We start from the raw sequence: 13,473 nt of genomic DNA, 5'->3' as shown, positions 1-13,473 counted from the left end.
TATGGTCAATGGAACAGAGCAGGATCAGTTTCCTCATCAGGTCAACATATGATGTTCTCCCATCACCACAGAACCTAAACCTCTGGGTAGGAGAGGATCCCTCATGTCCTTTGTGTTCATCACCTGCAACATTAAGGCACATTTTGACAGGATGTAAGGTGGCTCTTAGCCAAGGACGGTTTACTTGGCGCCATGACCAGGTGCTGCGATGTTTGGCCTTAGCATTGGAAAACAAGCGTAACATGACCAATAAGTTGCCACCTGTTCCACCAAAACATTACACACAAAAGACAACATTCCTCCGCCCAGGAGAGCAACCACCAAGAAAAGGTGTTAAAACCAATCCTCGCCCAGGACAACTGGAAGCTGCTAGAGACTGGAATATGCTGGCAGATGTTGGTCAACGGCTTATTTTTCCACCTGAGATTGCCACCACTAACCTTCGACCAGATATTGTCTTGTGGTCTGGATCAGCACGCCTTGTTCACCTGGTAGAGTTAACAGTGCCATGGGAGGATGCTGTAGATGAGGCGTATGAGAGGATGAAACTGCGGTATGCTCAACTAGCCACTGAAGCGGAACAGCGAGGATGGAGAGTTCGGGTTTACCCAGTGGAAGTGGGTTGTCGAGGATTTGTGGCACACTCTACAACCCGGTTTCTCAGAGACGTCGGATTCAGTGGCCAAGAGTTGAGTCGCACAGTGAAGAACTTATCTGAAGCAGCAGAGAGGAGCAGCAACTGGCTGTGGTTGAGACGGAAAGATTCTGGCTGGGGACAGGTAAGTAAGCTGGGCTGAGTTGAGTGGGGGACGGAGGGGGGTGATGCTGGGACGCCAGAATCACCGTCGAGCCCTCTTGAGGTGTCGTGGGCTAGTCGACGAAACACTGAGGATGGAAGGTGCCCACTTGAAAACCCCAGAGATGTACCCTACTTAGCTCAATCCAGACGGTTGTCATGCTGATGCGCTGGGGAGGCCGCACTTTGGTTGATCCCCGGAGCCAGCATCGCAGCCGTTGTGTGTGCTGATGCGCCAGGGAGGCAAAATAAGCTGATCCCTGGAGCCAGCATTACACTTCAGCCATTAACACCAGACAGAAGGATATCTACATCATCATATGGAAGGAAACGTAAATGGAGGGAGACACATATGGATCACATTAGTTTACTGTAAAGCTACGTCTTAGTTGGTGCTTATCTTGGCGAGAGCCGAGTTCAAATCAGCATGAAGTTTTAACATCTACTCTCGTGTAATGGAAATCATTTTTGTTAAGGCTTATTTTGTATTTATAAATGTACCGTGTACCAATATGTATAAATTTTTTAAGTATTTATTAATTAGCACTCAAATTGTTCCCATTTTTAAAATGTTTACACCTGGCTGTGCATATGAGTACCTGCACTTTCTTGTTGAGAATTTCACCCCTGCTTTTATGCCAAGCAGATTTCTATTCAACAAGATGTATGCCATCGTTTGTGTAAGTCTTTTGGACGTTTTGAAAAGTAGAGTGCAGATCAGGAGAAGGTCAGAGAAATGCAGACTTAAAAACAGAAATGATTCTGGGATTTGTTCAGAAAGCAGCTGCACACAGCAAATTGGCCAGTGTTCAATAAACTCTATAGGAGTCAAATCTAACACTTTCCCAGTGCACATATGGCTCCACAGTGTATAAGTTACACTTTTGAAAAACTTAAACAAATGCCACTTGCATAGTGTTGCACATCTCTCAGTGTATAACTAGCACCCCTTTATTAACTACCTAAGTGTTAGGAAATAGCACTGGGAGGGTGACATTAGCACTTCTCTAGTGACAATTGTACTCTGCATATAAACTAGGTGCACTTAACTAGTGTCAAATATTGTTTTATTGCCACAAAAGTAAATGAAAATACTGTAACAAGCACAGGAATAACTGGAGACACCACCAAGGATCACATGTACAACGTGAGTTATTTAGGCAGCCAACAGCAAGTCAGCACCATCCACACACTCAAACACATACACACAGACAGCCCTTTCCCCACCCCAGAGCACTACCCCGCGTCTCAATAGGTGACATCCACATATTACATAAAACAACACAGGAAGGTTTCAACAGCTACAGGGTATGGCAAAATAACTAATAGGGGCACTTACAATAATCACAACATTTATAACAACGACAACAGTATTTCCCACTCCCAGCATCCTCTACTGCTCATTAACATATTTGAGGAGGCTGTCTGGATTTCAAACTCACAGTTTCCAAATCAGATGCGGTTTATTTAGGCTCCTATCAGATGCCTCAATATAAAGAGTGCAACTCATTATACTGCAGGATGCAAAACGCCTGACTCTCTGCTGTAACCATAAAGAGAGCTGACAGAATATCCAGCAGCTACTATCCAGCCATCCTATACTCATTTCAGTGTCTTCAATAGATTCAGCCAAGGAGTTCTCTGTCTAGACCAGAGAGGGAAAAACCACAGCAAACAAAAAAAAAAGAAGAAAACTACAAACAAAAAAATAAATAAAATCTGTCTGCTGGCAGAAACATTCTCAGCAAAAAAAAAAAAAAAAACATTAAAAAAGAAAAAACCTAAACAGATTAATGTTCCATAACTGAAATGTTAATAACCCTTTTGATTGGTAACATGAGGACATTAAAAGAACATTTCTACTTTAAGCCTTATTTGGGGGTTGTTCTCACCTTGATTGGTGCCAAAACAAGTGCATTTAAACAACACCTAAGTAACACCTAATTACTATGTTTACCCATAGCATGACTACAATTAGCAGCACAGGTCATTATCCACGCTCCGTTTTAAAGACACTTCCAGTTCACAAAATGGAAAGTTTGAATTGCTCTGTCCCTTGCTTGCTTAATGTGTCTGCTTTGAGTGCTGCTGTTACTGAAACCAGTTCAGAACAGAAAGTACAGTGAAAACAAGTTTGTTTAGGAAGAGCAGCAAGACCTGACATGCTTGCTAATGCTTATGACTGTGATTTCAAAATGTATCAGTGTGGGTCTTGAGGAGTACCTATCATGAGAAGAATCCAGTCTGGTATAATGTGTGTGCTTCCCTCTGCAAGCTAATTTCAGACAACAGAAGACAACGCATATATTCGATTGGAGCTGTATGAGGTGGCATAAGGCACTAAAGTAACCCAATTAAAATGTAGTGTTATTTGCTGTAGCTTCAAGCACAAATGCATGCAACATTGGCCAAGCTCCACGTCTCCACATGCTGTGCAGTCCTCACACATCAACTGGTAAGACAAAGCAAGCTAGGATGTGTTGCCCAGATACCTGTCACAGGCTGTCATCCAAATCTCTGTGGAGACACTGTCAAACTCTTGAAACGGAAGTGCAGGAGAGAGTCAATTATCCGATCTTTGATCAACCATACTGTCTAATCAACCAAACGCACCTGTAATCACGTGATGAATTTTGTGTGGTGTATTACGCACACAGATTCTGCTGCTAAAACAGCTATGAGATTTAGCTGCCAAAAACCAGCAGACTGAGGCAAATGAAAGTTACAGAATTATTCAGACTACCAAAACCTTCGATGGAGCATTGTGTGCAGTTAAGCTAATTAAAACATTCACCTTGTTCTTGATTTCTCTTTTATTTCATCAATAAGGGCTGGAGAGCCTGTCTATGTTATTGAGCAGCTAAGAACTTTTATTTTATTCATTTCAATTGCATGTTAATGCCTTAACAGCAAGAATCAAAATATTGAAACATTTTACTGAATTTTTGAAGTTTAATAAAGTTCTGTAATGTGTCAAAGTTGTGCTGAATTGGATTCTTTGATGAAGTTCAAAGTTTGGTACATGGTACATTTAATTACAGTATTTTATTACCTTAACTGTGGGTATTAAAGTTTTACTGAATTGCATTAATTTAATGATTTGTAAAGATTTGACATTTTGTATGCATAATGTGATAAAATAGGTTACTATCTATATATCATCAGTAATGCAGTCTGAATTTAAAGTATGAACAACAGCTGCAACCACTTTGGGGCTGTGCGTCCCATACAGAAAACACTGAAGCTGCACAGCTTTTAGCTGTCTGCTCCTGACGTATTGCATTCATCTGCAACACAAGTGCTGTATGAACCAGGCTTTAAGAGATTTTTCCACGATTCTGAAACAAACAGCATGTTGTAAAGAAAGCCTCTGTAAGTTGATAAACTTTTGTTCTGCAATGCATTTGTTCTTCTGTCTTTACAGAAAACAGCTCGCTCACAATTTCTTTTTGCATTAGCTGTCACCGATTTACATGCTTGCATGCTTGCTGAGCTATCTCATTCGCTGACTCACATAGCTACACGCAAATACTGCGTGTACACAACCAAACAATTTACAGATAGTCACAGATTTGCATTTTCAATACATGACATGCTGGATTTTGAAAGGAAATACAGGAAGCGCCTAATCAGAAGTGTCTTTACATCCATTGATCCAATCCATGATTTTCACCATTTCCATGACTTTGCTTACTAAGTACTTGTGTTTGTTAACTTTATTCTATACATTATTAAAGGTACAGTAGTTGTTATTAATACATGTTCGATTATCCATACAAATCAACTATGCAAACTATTATCGGTCCCAATTAGTTCAGATAATTGACTCTCTACTTTATAGCACTGGTGCTGTGCACAAATGGAGAATAGCTACTGTGTGTGGGGAGGGGGGATGGGGGAGGGACATTTGTCACTGCACATGTGGCTACATTGTAGTTACATTACTCATTTAGTTAAAGAGAGTATTTGTCAGTTGAAATGTTACTGACATATTAATGTAAGCTGATGAGCAGGAAATGCCCACTGGGATAAACAGGTCTGCCTCTTTGTGGCTGATCTCATCTCCCTGCTTTTGAGAGCTTTTCTAGTGATTTTCTAACTGCTACAGTTCATTGCTGGGTTATACACTAGAGACGACAAAATCACATCTAAAAAATATTTGCTTGTTGTAGAAACCCGAAGTACGCCTTCGGTTATCTCAGTAACTTCAGTGACTGGATAATAAAACAAGGGAAATAGGTCACGCTTGCCAGGCAGAATAAGGCCTTCAGCTGCTCTCTGGTTTGATTTGATACAGCTCCACCAACATCTTGTCTTTCAACAGGAAGGAAGCAGCCATGCTGATGGGTCGCTGCCGATGGGTGCTGCTGGATACTTTCCTTCCCAGATGTTATGAACAGCTTGTAAGAATGAGGCTTCCCTGCAGCCAGGGGTGGAATAGCTGTTTCTGAGAGGCGACCTGCAGCTTTTCCCTGTGGAACGACTGTTTCTGAGAGGCGATCTGCAGCTTTTCCCTGTGGAACGGCTGTTTCTGAGAGGCGATCTGCAGCTTTTCCCTGTGGAACGGCTGTTTCTGAGAGGCGATCTGCAGCTTTTCCCTGTGGAACGGCTGTTTCTGAGAGGCGATCTGCAGCTTTTCCCTGTGGAACGGCTGTTTCTGAGAGGCGATCTGCAGCTTTTCCCTGTGGAACGGCTGTTTCTGAGAGGCGATCTGCAGCTTTTCCCTGTGGAATGGCTGTTTCTGAGAGGCGATCTGCAGCTTTTCCCTGTGGAACGGCTGTTTCTGAGAGGCGATCTGCAGCTTTTCCCTGTGGAACGGCTGTTTCTGAGAGGCGACCTGCAGCTTTTCCCTGTGGAACGGCTGTTTCTGAGAGGCGATCTGCAGCTTTTCCCTGTGGAACGGCTGTTTCTGAGAGGCGATCTGCAGCTTTTCCCTGTGGAACGGCTGTTTCTGAGAGGCGACCTGCAGCTTTTCCCTGTGGAACGGCTGTTTCTGAGAGGCGATCTGCAGCTTTTCCCTGTGGAACGGCTGTTTCTGAGAGGCGATCTGCAGCTTTTCCCTGTGGAACGGCTGTTTCTGAGAGGCGATCTGCAGCTTTTCCCTGTGGAACGGCTGTTTCTGAGAGGCGATCTGCAGCTTTTCCCTGTGGAATGGCTGTTTCTGAGAGGCGATCTGCAGCTTTTCCCTGTGGAACGGCTGTTTCTGAGAGGCGATCTGCAGCTTTTCCCTGTGGAACGGCTGTTTCTGAGAGGCGACCTGCAGCTTTTCCCTGTGGAACGGCTGTTTCTGAGAGGCGATCTGCAGCTTTTCCCTGTGGAACGGCTGTTTCTGAGAGGCGATCTGCAGCTTTTCCCTGTGGAACGGCTGTTTCTGAGAGGCGACCTGCAGCTTTTCCCTGTGGAACGACTGTTTCTTTCATTCTCTGTAACTATTAAACTACCGATAGTGCTGAATTAAGAAATATTAAAAGGAACTACAATTCAATGACAAATGTTTCGACTTTTCGACTTTTCTTTTTTTTCAATGTATTCATAAGAAAAGGGCCACTATCAACAAATTTTTTCTTTTTTCTCTTTCTTTTTAACTAGATCGACAGTGCACTGGAATTCAAACCAGTGCACCCATAGTTAATACAGCCCATGGCTAGAAACCTTTTTGCTTAAAGGGCCATATTGGCTAAATAAAAGACCAGACTGCACATAGCGACATTTACAAACCAGAGGAGGCAATCGCTGCTTGTCCAATACCTAGTAGCTGATTGATCCCTAAGCCTGGTCTTAAAGGATGCCAGTGATTCAGCAGCAACTTGGTAATGTATTCCGTGTTGCTAGTTTAGTTTAAACACCACCTTCTTTCTGGAGCAGTTAGCAGACTAAGCCTTGCAGTGAAAACAGATTTGAACTTAAAGTTGGGAAAATAAACTTTGAAGTTTTTGTTGTTACCAAACGGAAAAACAAACAGACACACAAGATAAATCTTATCTCAGAGGCAGAATATTCAGACAGCGGAACGAGATTGTGTTGAGGAGGGGGCACAGGAAGATGCTAATAGGAAGAGATTTGGTTTCAATGATAGCTTTAAGGGGGTGGAGGAACTCAGAAAAGAGCGAGCATGTTAAAAAGAGTTTTCAAATCCTATCAGACTCCGTATGGAGGTGGCTATTTGTATGTTTGCACATACCAGAGGTTTGATCTTAACTGAAAAAGAAGCACAAACTGTATTTAAAGGGGCCCGCAACATGTTTATTCATTATTTCCTGTGTTCAATAGAGGGTGAATACACATTTCACTCTGTCACTATGAGTGGGCCATGGATTGCTGCTTATGCACCCGCTGCAAGCGGTTTTAATTCACTCCCATTGCTGTGACGCTATCTTAGGGTAATGTCAATTGGACTGGTTGTCAAAAAGCTAGCTGAGTGCACAGAATGTTAACGTAAGGAGGACTGCACTTTCGAAAGCACTTATTAACACTAGAAGGACTGGAGATATACTCATACCTAGAAGCCCCGCAGCAGTCTTTCTGACAGCTGTATTCAAAACACTGTAAATATTATAACGAAAGGAGAAACAGTCGGATGTCATTTTTTTTAATTGTGTAATTCATCACGTGACTACAGGGGTGTTTGGTTGATTTTACAAATCAAAACAAGAAAATGTAAATAGATAAACATCTGAACAGACATCGGTTTACAACATACATATTTATAAAATTGAAATGATAGCGATACATTTTTTAATTTTCAACAGCAATCAGTTTATTATCAGATGAGCAAAAGCAACTGAACAACGCAGATAAATAAACTTTGAAAAAGCACAAGGAGTCTCTTGCGGCTCTTAGCGCCATTGCGAGCTTCAGCTGTGGATACACGCTTGGCAGTCTCCCTCTGTTCCAAATGCTTCTTACGAGGTTCCTGTGCTAACTGTAAAATATATTATCTCATTGGTAAAATCTTCTCTGTTCATTCTTTGTAAAGTGCCCAGGAGTTGATGGCTGCTAGGTCCAATACATTGTAAAACACCTGAACAGACCACCGTCGGGAGCCAGCATTCACGGAATACCATCTGATCCAAAACATCAACTCCATATTTTGTTGCGTTGTAAAACTCCACGGTCTCTGGTATTTATTTTCACTAGTCCCGATGCTAATTGACGACCAAAGCAGCGCAGCTGGCAAGCAGGAGCCAGCCTTTCAAAAGGCTGATTGAAAAACAATAGACTGTCAGTCATTCACTCACGCAGAGAGTACAGACTAATCTAATTACAGCTAAACACATTGCGGACTGGTAAATAAAAATAATAAAGTAGAATACCTTTCTGTATAATCACAATACAATTGTGACTGCTCCCAGGGCTTTTAGGTATAATGTAATAAGTATCCTTTATTTCTGCTCTCCCGCGTTTCATGCTTTGTGAGAATATTTAATACATACAGAAAGGTACATGAACGCGCAGCCCCATATGTGTTACACGACTGGAGAAAATTATATTTTAAAACCAAACCACCTTTGGCCTTTGGCCTCGCCCTTTGAGGTACCTGACTGTATGGAAGCCATGGGCAGGGGGGCAGGATAGCTGCCCTCCCCCTTAGACGTAGCCGGAAAACAGGTGCATGCTGGGGAGGAGGAGGCTGGGGAGGAGGAGGGGAGCTCCGATGTATAGCAGGGACAAATGGATTGAGGTAATATATAAGCCCTTTCTAGCTGTTCATTGGATTTGTTGTTTATGGAATGACGAATTATATATTAGCCATTTGACTGGTGAATGTCTGGTAATGAGGGTGCCTAATATGCTTGATGTTTACGATTTTAATCTAGTTTAAAAGTGAGCTCCTTGCCTGAATCACTGCTTTGCTAAATTCATGCAGAACATTCAACAAGATGAGGTAAAGCTGCAGCTTTCTGACCCGGACAATTTACGTTGGAATACTATGGGAATATGTCAGCATGTCATAAAGCAAAGTGAAAGTATTGTAATACACAGATATGCATGATCCTGGGATCTGGGATGTACTGTAAATATAGATTACATGGGAACAGCATGGGGAGCATCAACATCTCAGTCACATATCAGTTTAAGATCCATATTTCACTCATCATATAAATGTAGTTTATTGCGTTATTAAATGTTTTGACGATGATTAATTACTTTACATTAAATGCCTCTAACTATACCGTAATTGCATAGTAATTGCACAGCAATTGCATGTGTAATTGATTGCAAATACACAACCACATCTGCAAATACAGTGAAATTACAAGACTCAAACAACAGAAAACATTTTTAGTTTGCAATCAAACATGTTGTATCATTGTAACTACATAGCTATTTCACTGTAATTACTGTGTAATTAGAGACATATTCTCTTTAGCACTGCAATGCTGTAGCTGTTGTTGTTATTATTACTCTACAGCACAGATGCATTTTTGATTGTTTACAACTAAGGCTATGATTTGGTCATAGAGGTCACTGAAATCAGGAAATGTCCTAAAAATTATTTTGCCAAAATCGTAGCCTTATTTACAACACATCTTTATACTAAAGCTACAAAGCAGATTTGCCCAGGTACTGGTCATCAGGGGAGGACTGTTTGAGTCTGTTTTTTTTCTTACCTCTCTCCACTGCTTGGATTCAACTCCTTGAATGTACAGGACGCAGACTGTGAAAAACAATATGGGAGAAATGGTTAATGATTAATGGGGAGATGTGACAGAAAAGCCTACAAGCACCAGTAGAAGGCTGGTTGTGCTCTTGTTTTTGCTTCTGCGCTCCAAGGGAGGCTGTAATAGAAATGTAGAGAAAAAATGCAAAGCATCTAATATGCAGTATACAAGAGGATAGTTCAATATTAAATTGATTGATTAAATGGTATGAGATTGACTTAGGGATATTGTACTGGCTCTAAAGTCATGCATCGCTTACAAACAAAAGGATCACTTTGTGTGTCTTAAAGACAGTCCCAAAGGCTAGCGTGTACACCCAGCAGGGTGCAAGGTGCAGAGGGAAGGGGAAAGGCCACCCAGCACTGTGTTAAGGTCAAATGGAAGAAGAAAGAAAAGAGAGGTCTGCAAAATGTCATGTTCCTTTTCAGCTGCAGTTGTGCTTTGCAGTGGTTGGGAGTTGCTGATGGACTCACAAGCATATCTCTAAAGGGCTGGGTATTCTAGAGTGCAAATCCCTATTCAAGTCACAGCAGAAATGCACTGTGCTGTGTGAGTGAAAGTCTCTGCGGATGCAGGTTTCAAAACCTTATGTCACCAAGGGCTTTGTACCAGGGACAGTATTGTAAAGAAACTGCAAGAAAGTTCTAGTGACCTTATGCTTGTGATTTTCAATTGAAAAGCTTGAAACTCAGAGTTATCGCTGCAATATTGTAATGTTGTTGAAGCTGACAGTAATGTTGTTGAAGCTGACACCTTGGGATCATTCAAGAAGCTGCTTGATGAGATTCTGGGATTAATAAGCTACTAACAACCAAACGAGCAAGATGGGCTGAATGGCCTCCTCTCGTTTGTAAACTTTCTTATGTTCTTATGTTCTAATATTCCATGTGCTTCCACCACATTAGCTAACAATTATAACAGGTCATTCATTAATCAAAGTTAAATATAATAAAGTATGACAACATTGGCACTTTTATTAAACTGCTTCAATTCAATATCATATGGGATTTAATAATACTACTATTATTATTATTAATAATAATAATAATAATAATAATAATAATAATAATAATAATAATAATAATAATAATAATAATAATACTCACGTGGGTCTGATTTGGAGAATGTATCTTTATCTAAAAGATTCCTGGAAAAGACAAAAAATAAGCCTTGTTAAAATACAAATTAAATTCTGTGCTAACACACTTGTGAGAGAAATGGACTGTATTTTCACACTTTATTGTTTATGTTAGAAAGTACAAATAGAATATAAGCCATGCTGAATTGTCACTGGCAAACTGCTAGACTGAGTTTAATCATTTCTTCTAGCTGGTGACAGCAACAAGATATAGGAGAGAGAAGAAAAAAAACATTACTGAGCAGACATCTTCCATCTCTGAAGTGGCAGCTGCAAAAAACATTTATTAAAATAGCTGGAAAGCACTATAAACAAGCGCTGTATGTGAGGGCACCATGCATAAGTGCTGTATCTGAGGGAGCCATGCATAAGTGCTGTATCTGAGGGCACCATGCATAAGTGCTGTATCTGAGGGAGCCATGCACAAGTGCTGTATCTGAGGGAGCCATGCACAAGTGCTGTATCTGAGGGCGCCATGCATAAGTGCTGTATCTGAGGGCACCATGCATAAGTGCTGTATCTGAGGGCACCATGCATGAGTGCTGTATCTGAGAGCGCCATGCATGGGTACTGTATCTGAGGGCGCCATGCATAAGTGCTGTATCTGAGGGTGTGGGTTCAAAGTCTTGTTAGCCACAGAGGAGGGGGAGTGCAAGCAGTGTCACAAGATGCTTTCCCAAGGAAAGGAGCTCTCCAGTCTTTCTATAAAGGTTATAGAAATTGCATGATACTATAAACTAACAATAAAAAAGTGTGTTTTTGTATTGAATTGCAATGGTACACCTACTTACTGATTCAAGGATATGCCGGTTCATTATTAAACACCCTAGCCTTGTTTTTTGCACAAAAAGACTCTGCGCTTGTATTTTTATTTGCACACTTGCTGTGCAAGTACCAGTATACTGTAAGTATGCATGCAAATCTCAGTTAAGGAACTACTGGCTCTACAATACACCAAGTTCCAGGCACTTGCACTGGTCTCCACAGAGTGCAGGCACCAGGACAAGTCTTTATTCATTGTACACTCTGTACAGTTTTTACATTGTTTAAATAACTGACTGCACAAAAGGGTTGAAAGATAAGTTTTATGAAACTGTCAGAAGGGGCATATCACGAGAGAAGGTTCCAAGTCAACATCACATTGTCAGACTTCTTTATAATGCAATATAAAGGGTGCTCTCTTAAAGCACGAACTTGCCAGTTATGTTAATTTAATCAGAAAAAAACGCAGATTGAATTTAAGAAGCAATCAATTCTAATGCTAATGCTAGCTTTTGTTCGTAATTACCAGCCTCTGTTTCTCTGAATGACACGACAGGGCAGAACACCATTGGTAAAAGGGCAGATCCAAGTGTCTTTGATATTTTCTCTGTCACCTGAGAGCCTACTTCAGTGGGATTGCAAACAGCGAGCATAAGCACAGCCTGGTTGACTTGAATCCACTCATGGCTTGACCTTTACTGATTGCTGATTGATGGTACACAACCAGTTGTACAGTGTTGTGCTAGTCCATGGATTGCTGTTGAGAGAATGTGTAGGTGTTGATTTCAAGTGCCATTGAGCAATAGATGCATGTGCAATCCACTCATCTCATCTGAGAAAACGCAGTGTTTCCACAGTGAAGCAGCAGACACTGAAGTCAGTCTTTGAACTGACAGCATAGCAGGAGCCATCCAACCCCTGTCACGTGCAGCAAAGTAAAGCATACCAATACCAAGTCAATGAAAACAAAAGACTGCAGGAAATATCGAGCTCAAGAACAAAAAAACACTTTCTATAAACATCACAATACACAGGGACATTGTACTGTGGATTAATACAGAAAAACAAGATAAAAAAGATTTTTAAAAAGGAAGACAAGAGCCAAGATTGCAGGTCAGATACTGTCTTATTTTATCTTCATTTGTGACCCAATAATAACTCATGCTATTTTATTCAGTTCTGGATACACAGTCTCAGAAGCCTGTCTCTGAAGGATCGCTCTGAACTTTAAATGAATCCAAAGCCTTGTGATTCATGACTCTCAACCCTGCCAATACAAAGCTCCTCTAACAGTTATAATGGCTCTATTACTCCACAGTGTAGTGGCACTTTGCCAGTTGGGTATTAGAACTGCAGTTTGTGATCTGCGCTTAAACATCTATTATCCAAAACTTATTGGGACCAGGGGGTGTTAGGAAAAAAATCGATTTAGTCAGATAATCTCATTATTACTGCAGAATCATTATTTATTTTATTATTTGTTTATTTAGCAGACACCTTTATCCAAGGCGACTTACAGAGACTAGGGTGTGTGAACTATGCATCAGCTGCAGAGTCACTTACAACTACTTCTCACCCAAAAGACGGAGCACAAGGAGGTCAAGTGACTTGCTCAGGGTCACACAATGAGTCAGTAGCTGAGGTGGGATTTGAACCAGGGACCTCCTGGTTACAAGCCCTTTTCTTTAACCACTGGACCACACAGCCTCCTAATGTAATTACTATGACATTCCCGATAAAGAAAATGTGAGCAATAATTATAATACAGCTAGATTGAATGTACAGTAGAGGGCTGTGCTGTGTTGTAATCTCCACAGAGGGGACTTGGTAAAGACTGCTAGAAATGAGCTGTCAGATGAAAGGTGTTCTCTTATCCTTGAGAGTACAATGGGAAGGAACTCAGCAGTCATTTGCAGGGACTAAGAGGATTTGGGGAATGCACCAAAAGATGTTTATTTTTTGGTTTATCGAACAGTTGTCAAGATTTCTCATCTTGTCTGCATCCTGCAACCCTGCCAAGGTCTTGGATTTCCATCAAGGATCTCATTCTGCTGCTAATGCAACCGACCCTGCAGGGAGCAATTCGTTTCTTCTTCATTTACTTTTTTTTCTAA

The 13,473-nt window shown here is 41.2% G+C and overlaps 1 protein-coding gene across 3 annotated transcripts in view; it reads right to left on the bottom strand.

Annotated features, from left to right (window-relative positions):
- Positions 1-13,473, bottom strand: part of LOC117425621 (copine-8-like) — a 158,958-nt gene that overhangs the window by 117,273 nt on the left and 28,212 nt on the right. For all 3 annotated transcript variants that reach the window (XM_059004003.1, XM_059004004.1, XM_034042739.2), the window contains exons 2-3: positions 10,566-10,606; positions 9,409-9,455 (exon numbers count right to left, since the gene is read on the bottom strand). In XM_059004003.1, coding sequence (XP_058859986.1) covers positions 9,409-9,455; positions 10,566-10,606 — 88 coding nt within the window. The remainder of the gene's footprint in view (positions 1-9,408; positions 9,456-10,565; positions 10,607-13,473) is intronic.

The sequence above is a fragment of the Acipenser ruthenus genome, chromosome 29, assembly GCF_902713425.1.
Source record: "Acipenser ruthenus chromosome 29, fAciRut3.2 maternal haplotype, whole genome shotgun sequence".
Classification (NCBI taxonomy): Eukaryota; Metazoa; Chordata; class Actinopteri; order Acipenseriformes; family Acipenseridae; genus Acipenser; species Acipenser ruthenus.
Note: the sequence above shows the minus strand (reverse complement) of the source record. Positions and strands in the feature narration are given on the sequence as shown.